Source organism: Sinocyclocheilus grahami, unplaced genomic scaffold, assembly GCF_001515645.1.
Source record: "Sinocyclocheilus grahami isolate Dianchi unplaced genomic scaffold, SAMN03320097.WGS_v1.1 scaffold136.1, whole genome shotgun sequence".
NCBI classification, from domain to species: domain Eukaryota; kingdom Metazoa; phylum Chordata; class Actinopteri; order Cypriniformes; family Cyprinidae; genus Sinocyclocheilus; species Sinocyclocheilus grahami.
The window spans coordinates 1,663,778-1,690,371 of NW_015505315.1; the positions used below are offsets into that span (position 1 = coordinate 1,663,778).

Consider the following 26,594-nt stretch of genomic DNA (forward strand, 5'->3'; position numbering starts at 1 on the left):
GTCATCTATTTAACAGCCCGAACTAAATATGCTTGCTTGAAATAAATTGTTTTTCTTCTTCACTCACCCATACAAGCTAATTGCCTTTTCATGTTTTCTCTTTGTTCAAAGAAAGGAGATGGAATTGTGCTGTCCAATGTACATCTTTAAAAGGTTACAGACAATGCGCAATTTGTCAAAAGGCCAAAAGGGCACCAGTGTCAAAAACGCGTGCAACAATTTGTGAAACAATGCTGAGATGATTTGCCACAAAAAAAGAAAAGAGAAAATGACAAAGGGCATACAACTAAAACAACAGCTCAAGAAAGAAGCTTCATCAAAGTACGCCGATCAAGTACTTAAAGCAATCCCATATTCTCCATGTGAGAGGTAAAGGCAACCCTGAACATGTTTGTTAGTAAAAATGAGTAAAAACCTCCTCCTCAGAATAACAAACCACTTGAATTAAAAGTAGCTTACATATGCAAACAAAAAAGTTTTTCTTAAGAGTCCTAAATTAATATTCACATAGATAAGGTGAGATTTAAAATATTTATTTAACTCCCTAAAATAGTAGTTTATTTTTTTTAAATGACAATAATCTAAAAGTAACTGCATATAGTTATGTTATTATAAGACATATATCTATAACATTATAAGAAAAATCTAAAAATATATTCTATAAGCACTGAATTTTCTCATCCCGTTTGCACAAAAGCAGGATCTTACGGTGAATTTGTAGTCCGACACACTGAAGCCACCTGTGCTGAGAAGCATTGATCTGTACAGAGAGGTCCCCATCATGCATTGCCCTGTTGTCCTGGGTTAGTAGGACTCAGTGGACTCCATTGGGCTGCTACGAGCAACGAATATTCCCCAGACCCGGACTCTCAGGGTTCTGTAACATTCTGGAGTGGACAGATCACCTCTCAAACACTAACTATCTTATCACTTTCAGCCCGTTTACTGGGTACGCGCCCCCCGTCACGGCAGTGGGCCCAGAAAGCACTTCCTGCTTAGAGATAACAGCTGCCTGAGATTAGTGTGAGTATGCTGGAAATGTGAGTGTCCTGTTTTATTAATAGGTCTCAGATTTGTCTTTTTGTTTTGGGACCATCCCCACGGGAAGTCTTCCTCCCTGCAAAGCCAGGGTGGATGGAGGGATGGCGATTCCTAAATTAATATTCACATAGATAAGGTGAGATTTAAAATATTTATTTAACTCCCTAAAATAGTAGTTTATTTTTTTTAAATGACAATAATCTAAAAGTAACTGCATATAGTTATGTTATTATAAGACATATATCTATAACATTATAAGAAAAATCTAAAAATATATTCTATAAGCACTGAATTTTCTCATCCCGTTTGCACAAAAGCAGGATCTTACGGTGAATGTACAGAGAGGTCCCCATCATGCATTGCCCTGTTGTCCTGGGTTAGTAGGACTCAGTGGACTCCATTGGGCTGCTACGAGCAACGAATATTCCCCAGACCCGGACTCTCAGGGTTCTGTAACATTCTGGAGTGGACAGATCACCTCTCAAACACTAACTATCTTATCACTTTCAGCCCGTTTACTGGGTACGCGCCCCCCGTCACGGCAGTGGGCCCAGAAAGCACTTCCTGCTTAGAGATAACAGCTGCCTGAGATTAGTGTGAGTATGCTGGAAATGTGAGTGTCCTGTTTTATTAATAGGTCTCAGATTTGTCTTTTTGTTTTGGGACCATCCCCACGGGAAGTCTTCCTCCCTGCAAAGCCAGGGTGGATGGAGGGATGGCGATATAACGAGGATGCTGGAGGTCAGACCAGACTTCAGTTTCTCTTATGCTGTTGTAGGAGAATAGGAGGAGAGACTGTGTGTGCTTGTAAGGGATCTGATCTCATGCACTGTCCCAATTTGAGATGGATGCATCAGTTGTGCACCGATGTGTAGGCATCAAGTAGCCTAAGCCTTTCCTGAAAAGGAATCTGAAAGAGCTGGAGCAAGATAAGAGAGCTTGTTCATCTGGGGTTAGAAGAGCCCAGAGCTACACTACAAGTAGGCAAAGCACCATGCAGGTTATTTGGTGGCTCTGGTTTTAGAGGCAGATATGTAAAGCCCCAGGAGGCTGACGGAAGAAAATCCATCTCTGATTGGTGGCATTGTTCCCGGTCTGAAAACATTTCTCTTCATGGCTGGCTACTATTGTCTCTATAACACCAGTAAGAACTGAGCATGTCGGTGCATGTCAGCTGTGTTTATATGTAACACAATTACAGTGGTATGATGCTAATAAAAGCAGTTTCTATAAAAACTGCGTAAATGAAAAAGCTTCCAGAATCCTGTCAAGAAGTGGGGTGGATTAATTCACTGTAGCTTCACTAGTGAAATGACCGGTGTTATGAAAACCTCCATATAACTGTAACTTGTAATTAGAGGCAAACATCTTCATCCTATGATTTGTTCATAGGGCTTGTTAAACTATGTGGGTGGTGCTCCAGATGGCACTGAAATGCTTTAATGTTAAAACAATAATGTGATTCTGTGACAGGGCTGTTGTTCCTGTTAGTAATGGGACAGGTGGCACAAGTATGGCGTCTAACATGACTCACACGCACTTTTGTCATCACGATGCTCTTTTATATGACATGGATTTTAATGACTCAATTTGCGCCACACCAGCACCGCCTGTTCTGACCTTCACTGATAAAACTCCTGAAATCACAATATCTGTGTAGTATGATTACAGCAACTTCTCTAAAATATTTCTTAATGCTTAAGATATTTGAAATGCTACTAAACGTTCCTCTTTAAGTTTTTGCTCATTTACTGCTTGACCCAACAGACAAGACGCATTTAAACTATGAAATGGAGGGGGGGGGGAGAACCTTTTTTGGATGACGCAAAATTAGAAAATATAGATTCAAACTGGATAAAATGATAGAAACAGTGACGGACACCGAAAATAAATGCCACAACGATAGCGAAAAATGGTGTTTGCAAAAACAGGAAAGAAACCTGTAATCAAACATCATTCACAAGATCCCGTCAAAGCACACTCACTCATAATGCTTTCACTGAGCAAACATTGACAAAAGCACTTTTCAAAGCAACAACCCTTTTTGTCCGCTTAAGGAAGTACTTTTGTTTATATTCATATTCAAACGTTCAAAGAAATGTGTTGGTTCCACTTACATTAGTCTGTATCTGAGCATATAAATTCCAAAAAGATATTTATTTAAATATATTTACAAATATTCCAAGAAAAGTTGATCAAATAACGTTTATTATTATTATTGTGGACAATTAAATTGACATTATTTGACATCACTGTAAATGCAAATGAAAAAATAACAGCAATTAAGTCACCCTGGATGCCTACATTTCTTCATGTTAATGTTTATCGTGACCATCAATCTATAATGATTACTGTTTGCACATTACCCTTTTCTTCCTCCTGCTTCTTCAGTCCAACAGTTTTGGGTCTGCCTCTTCCTCTGCGGATTGGATCTGACTGACTGTTGGAATGGGGTCGCCTCCTATTTTCCATATCACTGGTAGGTGTTAAATTTATCTTCTCTTTTCTGATTCGTTCTGTTCGTCTTCTCTTTGCGTCCAATTGGTCTGAAACACAATCAGAAGGTTATAATATACAGTAATTGGTGTTGATACATTCATATTCTAGATACACAAACTAGCCACACCATCTCATACACAGTTTTAACACAAACAGCAGCTCTTGTTTTCCTCACATAGTCTTTAAACCCATCCCCCAACCATTATTGACAGACTAAAAAGCCAAAAGAGGGTCTGAGTGCGAGTCCACATGCAAATCAGCAAATGATGTAAAAAGCACAGCCATATGCAGAGCCACAATCAGAGAATTAAAAGCTCGTTACTAAAGGAAGTAGGCCTGCGTCTCTCTGAGGGAGTTTATTTATAGGACTCTTCTTCAGGCTTCAAGTAAACGTCATTAGTAACAGACTCTAGCAACCCTGTGTGAAGAGAGCTCATATGAGTGACTACACCTGAACAATAATAATAATAATATATTGAAAGCTTTTTAAAAAGAAACAGCCTACATACAGAATCTGGCCAATTCTATACATAATTTGTCAAAGATCTTACGTAAAAAGAAATGACAGGGGGTGCTTTTTTTAAATCATTATATATTGTTGCTCTAAATGTATAAAGGAAACTGTATATATTAAGTGTTATGACTTTTCCCCAGCATTTTATGTTCATTAAATATTTTTATTATATTTTATGCTTCTTACAATTTTTTTCATTGTTCACTCATTTATTTTGGTGTGACAAATTCATTTGAATACATATACTCCACGTAGCCTCTCAAACAATATGAGTTAAAAGTTGCATTCATAAAAATTATTACAATTATATATAATAATATATATAAATTAAATGTATTAAATACAATTATTAATTATTATTTTTTCATTAGAAACATGCCGTTTAAAAATATTTGTATATGAAGTACAGCACGTCAGCTTTCCAAAAATAATCGAGCACTAGAATGATTTATGATTTAATAATCTTGGTGTAACTCAGTTCTGTGAATCTCTAGTGGGAACCTTCTGTCCCCAGCAGATATTTTAAATATTTAGATAATCAAGTATTTCCATGGCAGCCATTTGATTCTAAACGCTGTGATAAGATCTTCTTCTGCTCACTCCCTTTACAGGCCTGCTGTACGACTGCACGTTAACTCAGGAATCCAGGCCCTGTCAATAACCTGCACTAACAAGAAGAGCTCTGTTCTACAGCTCATTAACACTGCGTAACTCCTTCACAACTAGGACACAGTCATGAAGACGGGGTTGCATCATGTGTGAATATTATTGTAAAATATCTGGCAAGCTTGGCTATAAATTTGATCCAATATTCTTATCACATTTGTCTTGTTTCATGTTGCAAACAACACCATTTTTTAAATAAATGTCTTATTTAGGCTTTCATTTAATATTTTAAATTAAATTAAATTTAAAAAATTCTGAATTAAAATTCTCTTTCCAAGAAGCAAACAATGCAAGGGCAGGCAGGGCACTCTAAATAAAGTCTGTCCTATTTCATATTGAGCACATTATTCTTAGCAGAGTGCAGGGGAAACCCTGAATAAATACTTCTGCTAAAATGGAAATGTTTCGTTCAGAAGAAACTATGGCTACACCCTTCAAATAATATAATACAAGTAGAATCTCACACCCTTCACATATTTACTAATTCATTCCTTATGTGACTTGCAGAAAGCTCAGAATTATTTGTACAGAAAAATGTCAAAATGGGAAGAAGTGGGGAAATCAACGTATACATCACACCACAGTAAACCAAAAAAAATTCTGAATTAAAATTCTCTTTCCAAGAAGCAAACAATGCAAGGGCAGGCAGGGGACTCTAAATAAAGTCTGTCCTATTTCATATTGAGCACATTATTCTTAGCAGAGTGCAGGGGAAACCCTGAATAAATACTTCTGCTAAAATGGAAATGTTTCGTTCAGAAGAAACTATGGCTACACCCTTCAAATAATATAATACAAGTAGAATCTCACACCCTTCACATATTTACTAATTCATTCCTTATGTGACTTGCAGAAAGCTCAGAATTATTTGTACAGAAAAATGTCAAAATGGGAAGAAGTGGGGAAATCAACGTATACATCACACCACAGTAAACCATTTAAACAAAGAACATTTGTGCAGAGCATTCCAGTCATAACTCAATGTAACAATCACAGGCTGAGCCTGCGCCGCCAAAAAACGCAATGCACACGCCAGCTGGGCTTTGAACAATAAAAATCATAAATCTTCAGCATGCTTGAGACTATCTGCCTATTTGATATGTACACAATGAGACATTGTTTTCTAGCTTATACAATATAATACTCATGACTGACCCCAAACCTGATTTTAGTGCTTAAATATGAATTCCAAATAGCAGAAATTCAAATGAATCATTTTAAAATCCCAAGTCTACCAAATTATTGTGAAAAAAATGCACACTGAAATGCGCTCAAACTATAAGCCACACAGTTGTCACATTTTATCAAGATCACGACAACCCAAGCTGGCCTCTTAACACTTATATAACACACTTTTAAACATTTATACAGACGTCATTTTGTGACATCACTTCTCAAAAATCCAACAAACTTAAAATACAACAAACCTTCAGTTCAACTTTGAGAAATGCATTTTGTATAATTTCATGTGCGATTTTATACATGACTTGATGTATCATAAAAATGAGTCAACTGAAATACTGTGACTAGTTTCTTGATAAGACGGGAGCGGGTGGAGGGAGGGAGAGAGAGAGAGAGACGCGGCAGGAACAAGCTTTTCAGACAGGAATTAGTTTGCCCTTCCCCCATCTCTCTAAGCACTACTCACTCAAGCAAACAGCCATCACTGCACCACTCATTTCTGTATTTCTGTAACGCATCCTGCTGACTGGAAACTTGCCTGCTATTTATTTCCATTCACTAGGCCAAAGAGTCCAACACATACAGATAGTATGTATAAAAAAAATTTTTTTTTTAATTCTGTTTTGTTTTTTCTTTTTCTTCAATCAACATGACTCACGAGTATATCCTGAAGACACAGGCTAAATGTGGCCGACTCATATGGGTAGATAATATTAAAGCAATGAAATGAGCAAGTGTTCATTTTTCGGATTAATATCTGGAATTACATTCCATTGTAAGAAATTTAAACATCAATTCCACAGCCGTCACTTCCCAGATCAATAGTCACATTACATCTTGTTAAAGGCCACTTGATAAATATTTTAACAGTACATAATTTAGCATAACATAATATAGGAATGATAAATATATGGGGGTTTCAGAAGCATAAAACATATAAAAGATGCACAAGTTACCCATTACTGGAGACCTCTCATTTAATTTGGCATTGAGAAGCTTTCGGCTTATGAAGACGTAGCCACAAGGACAGGATTTACAAGCCACAGGAATCTGAGAGAAACAGAAAGAGAACTCAATGAACTTCAGTACACACTGAAATGTATGTAATGACTGACTAAATATTTCACAACACTTGAGGAAGAGCACTTCAATATTACGCATTTACAAAGGGGTAAATAAATATGGAGTGCCTTATAAAGTCACCACTGATGTGTCCTTTGACTGACACTGACTCCACAGTAAACAGGAAACAATACCCTGATCGTTTTCTGCAGCTAAACTGATACAGTGACACAAAATACAGTCTTATGAAACGGTCTGCAATGAGGTGAGTTCTGTTTGTTCAAGGGCAAAATAAACAAAAAATAGTTCATCGTTTACATGTCAAAACCAGCATTAATATATAATTGTATCATCATTAGAAGTGGCTGAAGCCTTTAGATAATAACATGCACATTTATAAGCAGTTGAATTCTTCTTCGTGATATTAAACGAGGCGAAAACAGACTGCATGAAAGCTATGAATTGTAATTGTTTCAGTGCAGCAAGCTGGATATCCTTTAACAGCCTTACACGTTTTCATCGCCAAACTAAGATGGAAACCAAATTCGGTGGCTTATTATGTGATACGACACATAATATCAATAAAACCACTTCAATACAATCGACAAAATGTGAAAACCATATTTCACATCACGTAGCAACCTTGTTTGTAACTCACACAGCTCTAATAAATAACTTAACCTTATTAAAGCACACATTATACTAAAGATAACAATCCGGCGATTGAGAACTTGAGCAAAAACACAAATATATCATTCATTGACAAACAACAGCTCACCTGTTGGTCACACTCCGGGCATGATTTGGTGGCCATTTTCACTTTCTTCACTTTGTTTGTAGACATATTTATAACGACGGGCTTCAATAATATCCCTTGATCTCGGCGATCGTACTGAAAAACTTCCAGCTGCACTAACGCACACAGAGAAGTGCAGCTGATCAGGAGCTCAGACACACACACAAGCCGCAGGATCATCAATCGCTCGATACAGACTGCGCATGCGCGGCGCTGTAGAGGCTCGCTCGGTCCCTGGCTGCCAGCTCACGTGATCCACAGCTAGCGATGGAAAGATTAGCACATTTTTTTTGTTGTTTTTACACATTCTAAAGTTGAGCACTGTGCGTCAAAAAAAGCAGCTTTGAGAGGGAGAACGGCAATAATAAATATTGTGCTGTCCAGATATTTCCTTTATGCAGCCAGCACTCAAGGAGCATGCGCACTGCAGCACGACAGTCACATGGGTGAAGAACAATAACTGCTGATGTGGGTGAGATAGATATGCTGGTTGAGACACTGCCATCACTTTTTAATATTATAGCTTGATGAAAACAATTGTTCGATGCGACGAAAACTGTCAATATTGACAAATCTGACTTATAATTTATAATATCCTCACATGAAATACTTCAATAAATGGCACCATGTGATTAATGTTGTTTTTCTTTTTATGATTACTTGTATTGTGTAACTGTAAATGCTTGTGCGGAAGTGTGTGAGAACATTAGATTATAATTGTAATCTGTATTACCTTTTCCTGTACCAAAAGCACTATAATGAAAAAAATTTCCTCACATTGATTTGCAAACTACTCTTGAGGCTGAAACACCAACCTTAATGAACAAATGCTTTTCTGTTTGCTGTAGGCTATAATCAGTCTCTTTTTCATAAGTTACTTGCTTGCACAATGTCATATCAAAGTTCACTAGAATAAGTATAACAAACTTGTTTTAGCTTAATGAAAAAGCTGCACGACTAGTTGTGCAAGATGAGCTTGGGAAGATTACTCTTTAACAACAAACATTCTGTGAACAATATTTTCAACAACCTGGCAAATTGATCATAGCTATAACGATTCAAATATTTCTCAGGGTTATCTGGGCTGTCCATTACATAATACATGTTACATGTCACATTTCATTGATATAAGGACTCTAAGCTACTCATTAATGTCATTGTATAATTAGGCTGTGAAGTGATGTGCTTTGTTTTTTTTTCAATATCTTTATGTTCCTGATAGACAAGATCTTCAGCTCAGTTATTATAGGCCTATTAATGTTCTTAGCAGCTGTTTTCATATAATTGGCTTACAATGCAATCACATTTCGTGCATGTCTTCTGCTTTTTGTGCTCCAGTTAATGTTTTTGTTCTGTTGTTAAGGACAAAACTCAGCTCCTCATCCCCACCTACTGCTAGACTTTTTTATACTCTTTATATATCTGACAACATGGGATACAATCGAAACATTTGAAACGTGTACAGGAATATTTTTTGTTTGTAATACAATAAAAAAGTAAGAGATGATCAGAGGGCTGTTTTTCTTTTATAACATAAATACTTAACGACACTAAGCTTAAGCAAAATGAAAAAGACAAAAAAAAAGACTCCCATTTTATGCAAATATGTAAATACAGATGTTACAGTTCTACCAGTCTGTCCTGTCTGCAGAAAGCATTTCCTTCATCATTATTTTAGTCTCTGTTAGTATTACTCCAAAACACTGCATGGCATGGACTGTTTTAGTAGAGATGATCAGAGGGCTGTTTTTCTTTTATAACATAAATAATTAACGACACTAAGCTTAAGCAAAATGAAAAAGACAAAAAAAAAATACTCCCATTTTATGCAAATATGTAAATACAGATGTTACAGTTCTACCAGTCTGTCCTGTCTGCAGAAAGCATTTCCTTCATCATTATTTTAGTCTCTGTTAGTATTACTCCAAAACACTGCATGGCATGGACTGTTTTAGTGTTTTAAAATTACAGCAGAGAAGCGGCATTTTGTCCATATCACTTTAAATACTAAAGCCTTCTGTTGAGAGCCTATTGAAAAAGAAAGGAAAATCTTAAAAGAATATTATGTGTGGCTCTGCAGTGCAGACTTCATGGTTGTTGGTTGCTCTGTGGGAATCTCACGTCCTCTTCATATGCTAAACAAGTCATTGTTCAGCACAAGGCTGCTCTTTTAACCTCTCACATGATGACTTAGGCTACTGGTACATAGGGTGTTGATGTTTTCTGAGAAAACTGGAATTTCGATCGGACTGAAAGAGAATCTTGTTTGGGAACAACTGGGAAATCATGTAAGTGAAAGCACACACACACACACATATATATTATAAGTGAAACTACTTTTATCTACCTGATATCTTATAAAATATCTTATGAATAATAATAAAAAAAGCAACATGACAAACATATGGTGTATGGTACCAGTGAGAGGTAGGCATTCTAGATAATAATAATAATAAAAAAACAATACTTATTTATAAGTATAAATAAAGATACAGCCTTGTGTCCAACAGATGGCAGCATTTCATCCAGATCACAGAAACATTTTCATTACTCCAGCCTTTGACTTGAATTTGTGTATACTTTCCAAATAAAACCCACATTAATGCATGTATGAGACATTTTAACGTAGTACAACACCGCGTTTAAAATGAACAAAACACTATGGTTTATGAACTCGCCTGAAACTTTATATGGTTTAAAAAATGTTTTTCTTTTAAAAATCGAGTAAATGAAATAACAGATTCTTTCACTGTTTCTTTAATTCAGAAAAATGACCGACTTAAAATAAACGTTTAAGATGTAGGCTATTGTGTAATATGTTATGACGCTGTCCTCTTCAATGTGATGAAATACAAAAGACGCAAACAAGAAGCTTCCTGTTTTATGACACTGGGGGCTGAGGATTAATATGGGACAAAATGTTTTCAGATTTTCTTTATTCAGTATTTTAAGGTTTAATCTGATACCTATCTCTACCCAGATGTTGAAGAAAATCGTTTAAAAAAATCTTTTTTAAAAAACGTAAACAAATTTAAAATTACCAGACATGTCATATCTCATTTGCAACGGCGGAGTTTAAAGCTTTTTAATCAACGTTAGTTAGAGACTTTTTTTGCACTCCCCTGTGTGCTGATGAAATTTTTGCCGGCTGTGACAACGGGGGAAGTCTCCGCCCCTCACACACTCCCACCGGCTGCGGTAACTCATACAGCGCTGGGTATTGTAGTTTTCTTCTAAGCGCAGCGAATGGCGAAGGTGGATCAAACAGCAGCATGAAAACTACAACCCCCATGACGAAACATGAGCGCGCTTAATGAGAGCATAAAGATAGCCGGGTGGATGATAGTAGGCGATGATGAGATGATTCTCTGGTGAACGTGGTACAGTTAAGCAATTAATAATGCGGATCTGCCTCGTATAGAAGAAACGTTTTCTGAAGTGATTGCGCTTTTTTATTGTTAATTGTATCCTTTGCTTTAACTGGCGGTCAGAAGAACAGTATCTTTACAGTAGCGTCTCTTCACGCGCATCCTCGTTCCTTGTTCTCCAGACAGACTCGATTTCCTCACTGAGCAGAAATGTATCGCTTGCAGTCGCTGGCAGCTCGATCGTTGATCGCCGGAGCTCTCGATCACTGTACCCCCTTAACGCTGACTTCTCTTACTGGGGTGCGACACAAATCTCAAGGTCCGTCCGTGGAGAAGTGCGGCCAGATGCGCTTCCTCACCGCCGAGGCTAAAGCGTCTGCTGGGCGCCTCGACGGGAAGATGCGGGAGAAGACCCTGACTATGGACACACTGAACCCGCAGGTGAAGGCTGTGGAGTACGCCGTGAGAGGACCCATCGTCCTCAAAGCCGGAGAGATCGAGAGATACTTGGAGGAGGTGAGAAATGCTTCAATGCAGCATCCCAGAGCTACATGTTTGTAAATGTTTATCTTTAGACACCCCAATGACACAAACACGTCTTTTCATAATCAAATTGTTATTTTTGTTCACAGTTGTAACCAGTAAAGTCAACGTTGCTCAGGTAGACACAATAGAAAGTTGCAAACAATAAAGTTAAAAAAATTTTATTTTCATTTTTCATAGAGTCATAGTCTCAGTATGGGAATTTGTGTTTCTCTTTGGCCACACATCTGACTACTGACATGTTTAGTGATGATTTATGTGAGGCAGAGTAATCTTAAAAATGCGTTCACCAAATATGGTTGTTGAATTAATAGTTTTTTAGCATGCTTCCATTTCTGGAGTTTTGACACTTAACATAATCGTTCAGAGGGTTAAGATGGAAACCGCTCTGGCCATTTACACCAGTTATGTTGAAATATTGACATGACATCAAAGCACTTCCATATATAGTTGACAACACTGTTAAATACAGCAACAACAACTTCAAGTAGGTTTTGTTTACAAATGCTGCTGGTGGAATTGAATGCATGAAAGCTTTTTTTAATAAAAAATTGTAAAGAAATTTTAGGATAAAAAATAAATACGTGAATAACTAAAATAGGAAATATTCAAACTTGCTGTAACATTAATTCTACACTAGTTACTGAATAGATGTGAGGACATCCCCTTAGGGATATACTGCTTTTCATGCCAAATGTGTTTGGTGGTTGGAAGTAATGTGCAAAACGATCCACCCGAATGCCTTGTAGTGGCACGTCTGTATTATTTTGCCTTCCTTTCTTGTTGTGTCCATGAGGGTTGCTTTGAATAAAGCAGTGCTCAGTCCACTTTCTGACCTACTTGCAGTGCTATTATCAAAGCAATGCGACAAAGTTGCTGATTCCTGTGATGCTGACCATTCAGCAGTAATGTTATCTAACTCTCTTTACCATGACGTAGAAGTATGTTTGAGCTTGCATGCTCAGCAATGACAGATGAGCACTTAGGAAGGGAGCTTTTTTTTTATAGCCCCTGAACAGGTGCCTTCTCGACCTCTGACAAGGGCATGATCCCCCCCCCAGACCCTGATGGTCTCCTCATCTCATAACATGACCTTGATTAACTGCTGAACTTTGTGTTGCCATGCCCTTAGCCTGTGACTAGATGGTACAGAATGTTTGAGGACAACAATGACGTAAAATCAATTTTGCTGTCATCGAAAGTGACAGGAAAGTTCTGATTTATGACTGTAGTAGGTCATGAAACGTAGCCTGATTTAAAGAACCAAATTTTCTACAACTTAATTTCTCAACCTTAGTTTTATACGAATGTGGCTGTGTAGATACACCTAGTTTTCGTGACCAAACCTAATTGTGCATATTCAGACAAACACCTGCTTTCGCTGCAGTACTGGTAGACATAATCTTTTCCCTACAGAACATGCTTGCGAGGACAGGTCTATTTGATGTGTACTTTGCAACATGGATTCTGGGCAAGACTTGTGGGGTTGTTAACATAATAGACACCTCTCTTATTTTCTTAGGGTGGTACGAAACCCTTCTCTGAAGTCATCAAAGCCAACATCGGTGATGCACATGCCATGGGACAACAGCCAATCACCTTCCTCAGACAGGTAACCAAAAATGCACAAATTATTCTTGTCTCATAGTCAACCTTTTAATAAATGTAATATTTTTATTTAAAAGTTATTTTGGTATTAAAATCAGCATAAAAATGTCAAAACTCAATCTTCCAGTGAAACAACAAACTTCTCTTATGTGACATATGCTGGACTTCTCCAGTCATTTAGTCCACTTAAACACTCCACCTTCAAGCTCACATGCATCCACCACCACTTTTTAAATGTAATGCCCACATCTCAAAATCCAATCAACAGCAATTGCGTAGAACCAAACCCCAGCTCACATTTTTTCTTTTTCAATAATATATTTAACTTAGATGATCATAATCCAAAAGAAAAGATCTGTCGTTACTTCAGTATTATCACAACATTAAATGAAGCACATTATTTCCTATTTTTACAGCATGCATATTTGGTTCCCCTGAACTGTTCACTCACTGTGCCACAACACAATGTCTTTTTATTATATATGCAATGCTCCTGAAACTACACAACAGATTTTCAGCTCATTTAGACTGTAAAAACAACATAGAACCTACAAACAAAATCAGTGACCTTTTTAGCATGAACACGTTTATTCAGGTTAATGAAGAGTCCAGTTTGTGCTCACTGTAGAAGGCATGAAAGAAAAGCTGCTTTTGTTGACCACTCACAATTTTGGAACACACTGCAAATTCCTTTGCAAAGTCTCTTATGATTGGCCTAGTTTAGTCAAAGTTGATCCAGCCTTTCATTATGAGCTGAACAAAAACTTTTGTGATGGCCTGAGACTCTGCAGCTTGTGAAATACATTTTCTTGAGAGCCAACAGAAGACAGCTTTGCGTGATAAGTCATAGTTTCTGGTCAGTGTGATCATATGATTCTTGAGCTCATGTCATCATTAAGGAAAAGAGAGTCGCCTTTGACCTGTATGGGTTATTATGGCGTGGAAACTTTGGGAGGGACTGGACTCCACCAGCCATCTGGTCCAGACTCTGTTATATTTAGGAATAAAGTTCCAGCTCAAATTGCTGATTTTCCCCCTTCAGTGTGCAAATGAATAATCACTTTGCTTAGAAGATACAACACAATGCATATATAAATCAATTGCAGTTTGTTTTGAATAATTATGAAATTGATTGCAAATGGAATTTTAGCATTTAGATTTTAGTGGAAATAAATAGGCAGTAGGCGTGCATAGAGACCAATGATCTATATTTGCTCTTAAATCTTTCAAATTGCACTCACTGACTGCAGACAAATAAGAGTGTGTTTTGTCTGTGTGTGTTCATTTGTGCAGGTGGTGGCTCTCTGTACATTCCCTGAGCTGATGGACAGCCCCAGTTTCCCAGAGGATGCGAAATGGAGAGCACGGCGTATCCTGCAGGGCTGCGGAGGACACAGTCTCGGTGTGTGCCTTTGTTTCTCTGAGGATGTGTGGTTGAAAGTTGAAACCGCTTAAGGCCATGATATAATAAGTTTACAGTGTAGTGATTGGAAAGCATCCATGATCCCCCTGTTATTGCAGATCATGCAGTTCTCAGGAAGCTGGGAAACAATAGACCTGTATCGTAACACTCAGGTTCATTCAGTGTTGTGCTGCAGTAAGTGCTTTATGAGTGCTAACGCATGTGTTTCTGTCACAGGGTCATATAGTGCAAGCCCCGGCGTGGAGTGCATCCGCAAAGACATTGCTGCGTACATAGAGCAAAGAGATGAAGGAGTGCCTTCAGACTGGGAAAACATTTACCTCACCACTGGGGCTAGTGATGGCATTATGGTAAGTCATTGAATGTTTACAATCAAAAAGACTTGACCGCTTACTTGGCCTACATTACCAACAAAACCAAACTTTTTGTTTTTAAGACTATTCTGCGGCTACTGGTGTCTGGGAAAGATTCTTCTCGGACCGGTGTAATGATCCCCATCCCTCAATACCCGCTTTACTCCGCTGCAATCTCTGAGATGGATGCGGTACAGGTCAACTACTACTTGGATGAGGATAACTGCTGGGCCCTGGACATCAATGAACTTCACAGAGCCTATCAAGCTGCCAAACAGCACTGTCAGCCAAGAGTCATTTGCATCATTAACCCTGGCAACCCTACTGGTTGGTATATTGTAAAGCTATTCTCGTGTGCTAGGAAACGTAATGCCCTTGTGTTTGTTTGGATCCAGTAGCAGGTGTCCTGGAAAGAAGAGCGTGTCCCTTTTAATACCTCATGTTCTTTTTCCAGTCATGATCCCACGTGAGTGGGGACCGATGCTGATGAGATCTAAAATTACTTTCATATGATTTGTAGGCAATATTCCAAGTCTTCTGCAGCTGATAGCTTTGTGTTGACAAACAAATTTAATCAATTTACTGAAAATTGCCTATGGAATGTAAAATATATTAGAATATAGAATATTAAATTCAAATTAGGTGGATGCGTTTTGTGGTCTGCCCAAGCATGTGCTATCCTGTCTCTGGAGTGATGTGTGTTGTGATGGTTCATGGGATGCTGATTAAATCTGGATTGCAGAATGAGTCATCAAAATTGTAAATATATATTATATGTGTGTTCATGCATCGGTTTGAGAATTACTGTATTAAAATGAGGCATGTCAAGATATGTTGTGCTAGGTTTAATCATGTTGATGTATTTTTGAGTGGTGAATTATCCCTCTAAATTCTGTCATCTCTCTTCCATCATCCCTGTTTGCTCTTTACAGGTCAGGTCCAGAGTAAAAAATGCATTGAAGAAGTCTTGCACTTTGCATATGAAGAGAATCTCTTTGTTATGTCAGATGAGGTAATCACAATTTCTGCTCTTTTGCATTTACACTTTGGATAAGAAACTAGTTGAGCTGGAAGTGATTTATCTTTAAACATACACTACAATTCAAATGTTTAGGGCCAGTATTCTTTATTTAGCAAGGATGCATTCAATTGACCAAAGTGACAGTAAAGACATTTTGTGTTACAACAAGTTTCTATTTCAAATGCATGCTATTTTTAAACTTTCTATTCACCAAGGAATCCTAAAGAAAGTATCAGGGTTTCCACAAAAATGTTAAGCAACAATAATAATAGCAAGAAATGTTTTTTAAGTGTATTAGAATATATATATTTTTAAGATGGCTAAAATTCAGTTTTGACAATAGGAATAAATGACATTTTAGATTTACATTTTATGCGTTTTGCAGACAGTTTTATCCAAAGTGATTTATATTGGTAGGTCTATGCTTTATCAGTTCATGCATTCCCTGGCAATCAAACCCATACATTTTGAGCTACAGGAATGCTTCTAATTTTAAAATTGAAAATGGTCATTTTAAATTGTAATAACATTAAACAGTTTTAGTGGTTTCCACAAAAATGTTAAGCAACAATAATAATAGCAAGAAATGTTTCTTAAGTGTATTAGAATATATATTTTTTAAGATGGCTAAAATTCAGTTTTGACAATAGGAATAAATGACATTTTAGATTTACATTTTATGCGTTTTGCAGACAGTTTTATCCAAAGTGATTTATATTGGTAGGTCTATGCTTTATCAGTTCATGCATTCCCTGGCAATCAAACCCATACATTTTGAGCTACAGGAATGCTTCTAATTTTAAAATTGAAAATGGTCATTTTAAATTGTAATAACATTAAACAGTTTTAGTGTTTTTATTGTATTTTTAAAATACATGCAGCCTTGATGAGCATAAGACTTCTTTCAAGAACATTTAAAAAACTGTATTGACTAGTAAGTTTTGAACAATAGTTAAGTGTGAAACCGTTCAGAAGAATGTGTGCATCAGTTGCCTAAATCCTGTTCTAATTTAGCACATTGTGACCATTATGCACTAAATGATGATTTGTACTGTTGCTGGCAGGTGTATCAGGACAATGTGTATGCTCCTGACTGTCAGTTCCACTCGTTCAAGAAGGTGCTATATGAGATGGGTCCCGAGTACTTCAGCAGTGTGGAGCTCGTCTCCTTCCATTCCACTTCCAAAGGCTACACGGGAGAGTGAGTATCCCTATACTTGAACCTCTGCAGGGGTCAGCATGTGCCTTAACTTGAGATGGCCTCCTTAAGATCAGCTTTCACTGACCCTTCACACACTTTCACATGACAACCACACTATCCTCAAACATTTAGACATCGTCTGGCTTTGTAATTTGCCATTTGAAATAGATGGGATGTAGAAATATCCACCACCTTCAGTGTCAAGCTGGCATTTGTAAGGACATCTCTGAAGTGGCATTCCAGTGAGCGTTGTTGTGTTTATATTTGTTAAAACACCATTCCTCTAACTGTGTTTGGTTGTTCAAAAGTCCAAACGACGACTCTGATACTTTGTGGAAAGTGGCCTGACTGGAATTGAGCGTTTCTCTGACAAAACCTCAAATATTTATGTTTTGGCTACTCAATGTGGCAACCTTGTCCTACAGTTCTGAGAACTCATGCGATATGTCCATGTCCTTCCACAGGTGTGGCTTCAGGGGAGGATATATGGAGGTGATCAACATGGATCCTGAGGTCAAGGCCCAGCTGGTCAAGCTTTTATCAGTTCGCCTGTGTCCCCCCTTGGCTGGCCAGGCTGCAATGGATGTGATTGTCAACCCTCCTCAACCAGAAGAGCACACGTTCAAACAGTTCCACCAGGTTAGTCCTTTAGTATCTGGTGGAGTAAAGCACATTGTGTACTGGCACTGACGGTGACTTCATTGTTATGTGGTTTCTAGTATATAAACCTCTAAATGTTACGCATCAGTAACCTGTTATTACATAAATAGCCCTGAAGAGTTTTAATGTTTGGGTTTGACTAGGCGTGATTGTGTTTGTTTGATCTCTTTCAGGAGAAATCATCAGTGCTGGGTGCTTTAGCAGAAAAAGCCAAACTAACTGAGCAGATCCTGAATGCAGTTCCAGGAATCAAGTGTAATCCTGTCCAGGGGGCCATGTACGCCTTCCCTCGAATCTTTATCCCTCCTAAGGCAGTGGAGGAAGCCAAGGCAAGTGCTCCTACTATTTGCTTTTGGCATTGTTATCCTAGCTGTCCGCTAGTTTCCAGGGCACTCTAGACTGTTCACGGTGAACTGTGTAAATTTCCTTTCATCACCACTCATGACAAGTGTTATCTGATTAGAAAGGGTGTAACCAGTAGTACTAGTTCAGCACAGTTTGTCCAGTACTCTTACTTGAATTACTAAATCCAACTGTATAATTGTTACGCTGTTTAAGAATGAAATAAATGTTAGTTACACTCCTTTTCTGTTTATAAACTCGATAAGAATTGAGTGAATAATTGCTTGCAGAATGGTAATTTGCTACAGTTGGTAACTTTTGTTTCCACTTGAGAAGATGCTCTTCTACTGGAATGAAGCTTCTCTGTGTTCTGTAACTCAGACAAAGTTGAATGACATCTGGAGAAAGTCAGAAATGCAAAGTCTGAGCTGTCACTGAGGATGTGTCTGTAATTGGGCAGGCTCTAGGAATGCAGCCTGACATGCTTTACTGCCTGAGGTTGCTGGAGGAGACCGGAATCTGCGTTGTTCCCGGGAGTGGCTTTGGGCAGAAAGATAGAACGTATCATTTCAGGTAAACTTTGATCAAACAAATTCACATTTTATTTGCTATCAGGTGATATCCCCCTCCCCCATGACTTCCTGGAAGAACATGATTTGAAATCTGCCATATTTGGTCTTGGGCGCTTTTTTTGGTTTATTTGTTTGTTTATGGCCTGAGCTGAAGAAAAGCATGTGAATAATCTTTGTTGAACGTGCACATGGTTGTCACATTTTGTGGTGGTTTTAAAACCGATAAATGAAATGGCTCACAAAACGGAGAATTATTCCCCTTACTATTCAAAATATTGTGTGAAATCATTGTTTTCGGTGTCCAGTGTTTTTTTTACTTTATATGCCAGTAACTCGTTTATCTGTTAGCACTTTAAAAAAAAAAAGTTTGGTCTGTTTGTCTTTGTTTCAGAATGACAATCCTGCCATCCATAGAAAAGCTGAATGTACTTCTTGGCAAAGTGCGAGATTTCCACATCAGTTTTCTGAAAGAGTACTCCGGTCTGGAGTGAGATGAAATCTGACCTGATTTGCAAAACATAAGCTGGCGAGTCCAGCGTTACTTAACACACAAACTACTCCTTTAAACTGTAAAGGTAGTGATAAGTATTTTTTTTAATTCAAATTTTAGACAATGATTTAATGAAAATGGCTTCTGGTTGAGTTTTACGGAAATATTAGCGATTTAGTCAGATATATAACACTATTCTTGAATATTTCAGTTTTTTTTTTTTTCCACGGTTCATTCTAGAAAATTGGACACGTTGTCATTTTTCTTGTTATATTTCTCTTTAAATGATCATATCTGCAGTAGGGTGCATGGAAAATAGACACCCTCTATCATGAGACATGAGATTCAGTTACAAATGTTATTTATTAACAACTCTCCAAACCAGGAACTAAATTGTGAAGATTGATGTCACTCACTTGAAAATAACTCACTTGAAACTCCTTTGTAGCACCTTATATGAACTATTCAAAACCATTTTGGCTGATGCAAATATACATACAAATATTTGTAACTTTGGTGGCTGATGAACACTTGTTCTGGAATGTTTACAAGGAGGGACTCTTTTAATGTTTATCTTGTCCTCATCCTTAGTTGCACTCATTGCCATGCAATGTACAGAAACATTTTATCTTTCAAAATGACAAGCTTAGTCACAAGTTAAGCTTCTGTGGAAGATTGTGGTGAAGGCGATGATTTGTGTCTCTGCTTCTGTATGTTTCCAAAGCCAGTTGAAGATGCGGAATGAAGGAAGCATGTGTGGAGAAAGTGCTGGCTTGTGAATGTTTACTGATGTATTTTATTTCCTCTGGTTTTATGCTGCAAGTTATTTTGAACTATTAAACAATGCTTTTTGAATCAGTTCTGGGACCTGTACCATGAAGCTAGCTGAACAAACTCTGGGTTACAGGATTGGTTTCAAGTTCAGAAAACCAAACCAGTCCAATCAGGCTTTATTGATACCATGATGCTGATTATCAACTTCCTCTGTCAGCTCAGACCTTCGTCCTGAATTCATGCATAACTGTGTAAACATGTGCACATGAAATTGTGACCTCAGAAGCAAACAGCCAGTTGCACGCTGTGAAACTGTGATTCACTTTAAGCAGGAATCAGTGTGATTCACTTCTCTCTTCTGCCTAAGATTGGGAGAAAATTATGAATAAAATATTAAAGCAGCACTATGTAACTTTTTCTGTGTTCAAAATTTGCTGAATGTATATAATGAGCGAGTACATCATGAATTAATCTTCCAAACCGCGTTTTTGTCTTATTCCGAATCACTACGGTACACTTATAAGTACTTATATTTGGACTATTGTAGCCTGGTCGGGTCGTCACCGCTGCGGAGTAACACATACCTGCGTGAATCGCCATAGACATAAACTTAGAGACGTAGCTCCGGTTGGAATGTTCTTCCGCGGGATGTGTGCAAGTTCTGTTTATTAACCGCTAGAGTGCCAAAAGTTACATAGTGCTGCTTTCAGACTTTAAACTTACACCGCAAGAATAAAAAGAGTTGTCCTCAAAAGGGGACAACTGAAAGAAAACATCTGGCTATATCACTGAAAGTGAAATGGGTTAATTTGTGTTGTCAATAAAATATATAATTCCACAGCGACTGAAACGTTTAAAGCTTTATATAATAACATAAAGCATATAATTTATATTGAATATTTGTTCATTTATAAACCTGTTACAAGTACAAATGTGTACTAGAGTGAGGGTATAATTATGTACTCGGTATATAAATCATAAAATAATTATAAATAATCACTGATTGACTGTTGTGCCAAAGATATCGCTTTGCTCACAGCTGATTGGTCCAATTTGGGTTTGAGGTCTCAAAACAAAACCTGCCACAGAGCAGGCGAGCCATGTATCGTACTTATGGTGATGAACACTTGTAAAAATCAGCCCACCTTTATGGTACATAAAACCCAGGGATGACGCAAAACAAATGTAAGCTAGCCAGCAAAACTGGCTTCATGGTGCAGCCCCATTCTTTTCAGACAGGCGGTTGTATTTACAAACTAAATATTAGCCATTAAAAGATATTAGTGCCAAAGTTGACTCCATTGTAGTGCTCCCCTTCTGACATCTCAACTTTCATATCAAAGCCATTAACAGTGAGTGAATATTGTTACTGCCGCCTTGCATCCTTTGAACTTAATTATCACTTCATATGAGGTGCCTTTATTCATGCCTGTGAACTTTGTCAAATGAGTTTTCCCTACATGCATTACTAGCTTGTAATATAGAATGTTTACAGACTTTTGTAAATTGGCCCAATGTTACATTGTATATAGAATTTTCAAATGGAATATTAAACTTATGAAGACTGTTAAAGTGCATTACATCTGTTTTGTCTTTCTTTTCACTTTATCCTTGTCTTATGTATTTGTCTCGTTTGCCAAACAAAATATATATTTTTTATTTAGCACTGCTTTCAGACATCAATTCAAAAAAAAAAAAAGTACACAAGTAAAATGCTATGTGTTGTAAAACTGTTCTGTGTCGGTTAAATGCAGTTGCAGACTTTAGTCGATAATGTCATTATAGTTCATGGTTGGGATTTAATGCCCTCTGGTGTTCTTTTTAGCCAATTGAATTTCTCAATCGCACCTCATTTAAAATCCCCAGAACCCTTGTCTCCAACACAGGAAGTTTGAAGTAAAGGCACGTGATCCTTTCTACATGCAGCTGTAGGTCACAAGTGTTTCCTAAACTGCTCTGCTTTCATAGACAGTGCAGATACGAGCCAGCTTCAGTGACAAATGACCTTTTGGAGTGGGTACATAATGTCATGTACAACCCTACATTACGGTTTGGCACACGGACCCGTCTATAATAAACAAGGTAAACATTTCAGATCTGTTGGGCTTTAGCACCTAAATCAAGTGAAAACACCTTTTATACAGTGAAATGTTGATCATACTGGATCACCTGATCACCACATTCAATGCTTTAACCTGCATAATTTAATCTGTGAGCTCCACTGCAAATGAAATGCGGGTAAACTGTATTTGAACTAGCTTGGTTTAGATGACAAACGTACTGAATAGTCATGTGGTTCTCATTGAGCAATCCTCAAATGAACTTGAACTTTAAAGTTGGCATGGCACTAAAACTAGTGTCAAAAGTACCAACTAATGACTAAAGCACCAAATAAAGCAAAGACTTGGGTTATGTTGAGGAGATATTGAAGGACAGTTTATTCAACTCAAATTTTCACAAGATATAGGCCTATAGTTAAGGTGCTTTTTCCTCCACTCATTTTATTACGCACGATGTCACTCTTTCAATCAGTGAAGGGACCAAAATGTTCAACATGCACCTGGATTGCTGACAAATATAGGCAATTGATTTTATTTCAACTATTTCAAAACATAAAACACTCAAATGTGACAGCAGCTGATACAAAGCTTAAATGACAATCACTTATTTTATACATGTTATAGTCTCTTGTTCCAATTCTTAAAATTCCAAAAGGAAAAAAAAATAAAATAAAAAAATCTACAAATAAAATAAAGTGGTAAAAATAGCGCACAGATACAAACAAATCTAAAAATGGATTGGTGGTGAAGTCCCATTTCTATTTTGTTTTTGTTGTTTTAGGATCTCTCAACTCCTCTTCCGTTAGGCCACTGCTCTCCAAAAAAAAAATTTAAATAAAAAAAATAAAAAGGCTCATGTCCAGGGCCAAAACTGCATTTTATGGTTAGATTTAAACTTGTGAATACTATGACAAAAAAAAAGCAAGTTACACACAGAGTACGTAGCAATTACCCTTTTCTCTCTGAAGTGGGGTTGTCCCTAAAGGGCCGCTGGGAGAGGAGGAGGGGCAAGAAAGAGTTACTAGATGCGGGATCATCTGTGCGTTTACTACAAGGGAATCAGGTGGTCAGGAATGGCTGTATGTAATTCTCATCATTTAAGGCAGCCCCGAATCAGATTATAAACACACCTGTTTGTTGTGCAACTAGATCATTTTTTTAAATCCCCACTGTTGGAGCCAGACAAGATATTTGCTGTAGTCAGGGTTACTGATGGGCACACTGCACGCCAGGACCGTGATGCCCTCCTTCTTCATCTGAGCTGTCGTTGTACGCCTCACGGCGGTGACCACCAGAGGAGCTCTGGCTTACAAACTCCTGCAATTCCACTTCCTCTGCGTCTCCAGAGATGACGGGTGGATCGGCCCGTGTGGGCAGCAAATCCTCCAATTCCTGAAAAAACAGAAGACACATATTAGGGGAAAGAAAACTTGGAATTGTGCTTTGAAAAAATCTTATTGAAATCAAGCTTTTGAACTTTTTATTTTTTATAAATGTCTTGCTTTTATGCTCAACAAGGCCACACTTGACTAATACAGTAAAAACAGTAATACTGGGAAATATTACAACTTAAAATAACTTTAAATGTTTTAAAGTGTAATTTTCCTGCGATGGCAAAGCTGAATTTTCAGCAGCCTCAAATTTAAGACTTAAGACCTTTTTTTTTTTTTTTTAAGACCTGCACAAATAAAATTAATACCATATGAGCGGGGTAGGGCAATGTAGTACCATATTAAACTGTAAAAAGCATAATTTACAGTTCAGATACAAGTTTACACAAAGTTTTATAAAACGATAGACTTTACATTTCAGCCTTTAAATCATTGTTAAGAAAATGGATGAGTCAAAAGTATTATGATATTAATTTAAACAATTATCAATAAATTATTATATCAATTAAATAACAAATTAGGGGTGTGCGATATTGACAAAAATGTATCTCTCTATAATATTCTGGGATTTTATCGATACCGCTAATTAGACGATATTTTGGATATTAATTTAAACAATTATAAATTATTATATCAATTAAATAACAAATTAGGGGTGTGCGATATTGACAAAAATGTATCTCTCTATAATATTCTGGGATTTTATCGATACCGCTAATTAGACGATATTTTGCTGAGTGTGTTATTGTGCTGATATCTTAAGGACTACCGTGGACAGCCGACTCCTACATTTTTTGATATTCTTCATATTCTGTGTGGTCAGTTCACAGCAGTGACAGAAATTAATCATTTCCAACAAGTTTTATGGGCATTTTTACCTTTACCATTTTTTTCTAAAAGTCTTTTTGAGTCAAATTCTTGCATTTGGTTTGTTACCAAGCAAATTAAATCAGTATCAACAAAATTGATCTTTGCAATGCAGGAGGAAACACAGAGGCTGCATTAGAAGTGGCATTTAGATGCTTTCACACAGTTAAATGCAGCTCTGAGGAACATTAAATACTTTAACCTGCAATTACAAATGCATGAATAATGTTTTGATATTTTAACCATAAAACACTGAAAACTGATGTTTGAAATTATTAAAAAAATGAAAAGGTACCTTAAATGTGAAATTAAAACCACCAGTAGGTGGCAGCAAGTCACTGTTAATAAGTGAGTCATTGCGTTTGAACCGATTCATTTAAACGTGTGATTCATTCAGGAACAAAACAGCATCCTGTTGCTCAGAGGCGCGAAACAGCACTGTGGCTGTGTTTGAAATGATTTTTGCTGGAGAAATGGAGCAAAAACAGGAAATTTGGTGTCTAAAACAAGTCTCTTAATATTAACTACTTGGGGGGGGAGGCACTCTTCGTGTGATATTCCCTATATGAAATTATATAAATGTATACATTTTCTGCCCCATATCTTGAATTATGTGATCATTCTAAATGCATTTTAATAGACTGATTCATGCAGTGAAAGAACGCACTCTAAATGCGCACTAGTCTAACCCGCTAGACTTCTTCACCTAATGTATGCGTGCACTCTGTAGGTGTGTTTTGTGGTTGCTTTTCGCGATACTCGTATCACCGCCGTTGTTAAAACAACAATTACGATATTACCGCAGACCATACATATCGCACACCCCTATGTTTAGATTTTTATAATGCATTGTCTTCTTATCGATCCGCCAGCTCACATTTAAAGCTCTGCGTGTTTGCAGGATAAAAATATGGGTCGATTTTCGCATTGGTCTGAACTCTGAACAAAACAATAGTTTTATTGAAAATGCTCATTCATTCTCTGCCAGCAGGTGGAGCGTTTGGTAGAAAAATAACCGTTTCCCCAGTAACAGCAGAACACAAAGCAGCGCAGCACCTCCTGTTTATTCAATGAAATCATGTTAGCCTTTTGAAGTTTAATCGTCACATTCGGTCAGATCACAATTCTGGTCTTTCCGTCTCCAAATTTAAGACCTCTTGAAATCATAATTAAGACTTGCTTGTACAATTTAAGACGTTAAGGCTTTAAATTTGATGCAACTAAATTTAAGACTTTAAGACCCCGCGGAAACCCTGTGTAAAAATAAATAAATAAACACTTTTGATGGTGACCGTATAGACAGTTAATGTTACAAATTAAATGTGCCCTTGCTGAATTAATATAATAATTAGGGCTGGTAAGCGATTAACATTTTTAATCTAATTAATTACATGATTAGATTAAAATTTAGATTAAAATCAAATTGGGAGAAATTACTCCCAAAAGATAATAAAGTCATTGTTGTTAAAGTCATTGTTGTGTAAAGCATCGAACAGACATTACAAAAAGTAGTTTTAGCAAAAAATATTTAGTTTGCTCAAATTTATTACATATACTCTTCTGGACCATGAGGGTGAGTAAATGATGACACAATTGTCATTTTTGGTTGGGTGAACTATAACTTTAATAATTTATTTTATAAAATGTATTATTATTACTATGGAAATTTGAAATGATTTCTTTAATGAAATAATACTCAAAATAATAAACAAACTGCCAGTAGGTGGTGGTAAATGTCTTAATGATTAAGTCAGAGTCATTTATTCATTCGATTCGTTCAAAAGGCTGATTCATTAGTCATTGTTGTTAAAGTCATTGTTGTGTAAAGCATCGAACAGACATTACAAAAAGTAGTTTTAGCAAAAAATATTTAGTTTGCTCAAATTTATTACATATACTCTTTTGGACCATGATGGTGAGTAAATGATGACACAATTGTCATTTTTGGTTGGGTGAACTATAACTTTAATAATTTATTTTATAAAATGTATTATTCAAAAACCACTAGCTTTCTATTCTATCTGCTTATTTTTCTTTGTGTGTGTATTTTATAAATATATATACACACACACACACACACACACCTTGCTGTACTGCGTTAGGCTAACCGAGACTTGTCATTTGCACTTATATATTGTTGCTCTTTTGTTAGTTTTGAATG

The 26,594-nt window shown here is 37.0% G+C and overlaps 3 protein-coding genes across 3 annotated transcripts in view; 1 reads left to right on the top strand and 2 right to left on the bottom strand.

Annotated features, from left to right (window-relative positions):
- Positions 1-3,330: 3,330 nt before the first annotated feature.
- Positions 3,331-7,982, bottom strand: LOC107591056 (UPF0547 protein C16orf87 homolog). The gene is made up of 3 exons (XM_016280059.1): positions 7,743-7,982; positions 6,859-6,952; positions 3,331-3,587 (listed from the first exon to the last, which is right to left on the bottom strand). The coding sequence occupies exons 1-3, from the start codon at positions 7,938-7,940 to the stop codon at positions 3,376-3,378; spliced, it is 504 nt and encodes a 167-aa protein (XP_016135545.1). The 5' UTR covers positions 7,941-7,982; the 3' UTR covers positions 3,331-3,375.
- A 3,106-nt stretch (positions 7,983-11,088) lies between these two features.
- Positions 11,089-20,545, top strand: LOC107591029 (alanine aminotransferase 2-like). Its single transcript, XM_016280034.1, has 11 exons — positions 11,089-11,644; positions 13,194-13,283; positions 14,573-14,681; positions 14,919-15,052; positions 15,139-15,382; positions 15,988-16,067; positions 17,141-17,277; positions 17,742-17,916; positions 18,111-18,266; positions 18,740-18,852; positions 19,243-20,545. The coding sequence occupies exons 1-11, from the start codon at positions 11,339-11,341 to the stop codon at positions 19,340-19,342; spliced, it is 1,644 nt and encodes a 547-aa protein (XP_016135520.1). The 5' UTR covers positions 11,089-11,338; the 3' UTR covers positions 19,343-20,545.
- A 1,984-nt stretch (positions 20,546-22,529) lies between these two features.
- Positions 22,530-26,594, bottom strand: part of LOC107591030 (dnaJ homolog subfamily A member 2-like) — a 6,785-nt gene continuing 2,720 nt past the window's right edge. Inside the window, exon 3 of the mRNA XM_016280035.1 lies at positions 22,530-23,567. Within this exon, the coding sequence (XP_016135521.1) occupies positions 23,382-23,567 (186 nt within the window). The 3' untranslated portion in view covers positions 22,530-23,381. The remainder of the gene's footprint in view (positions 23,568-26,594) is intronic.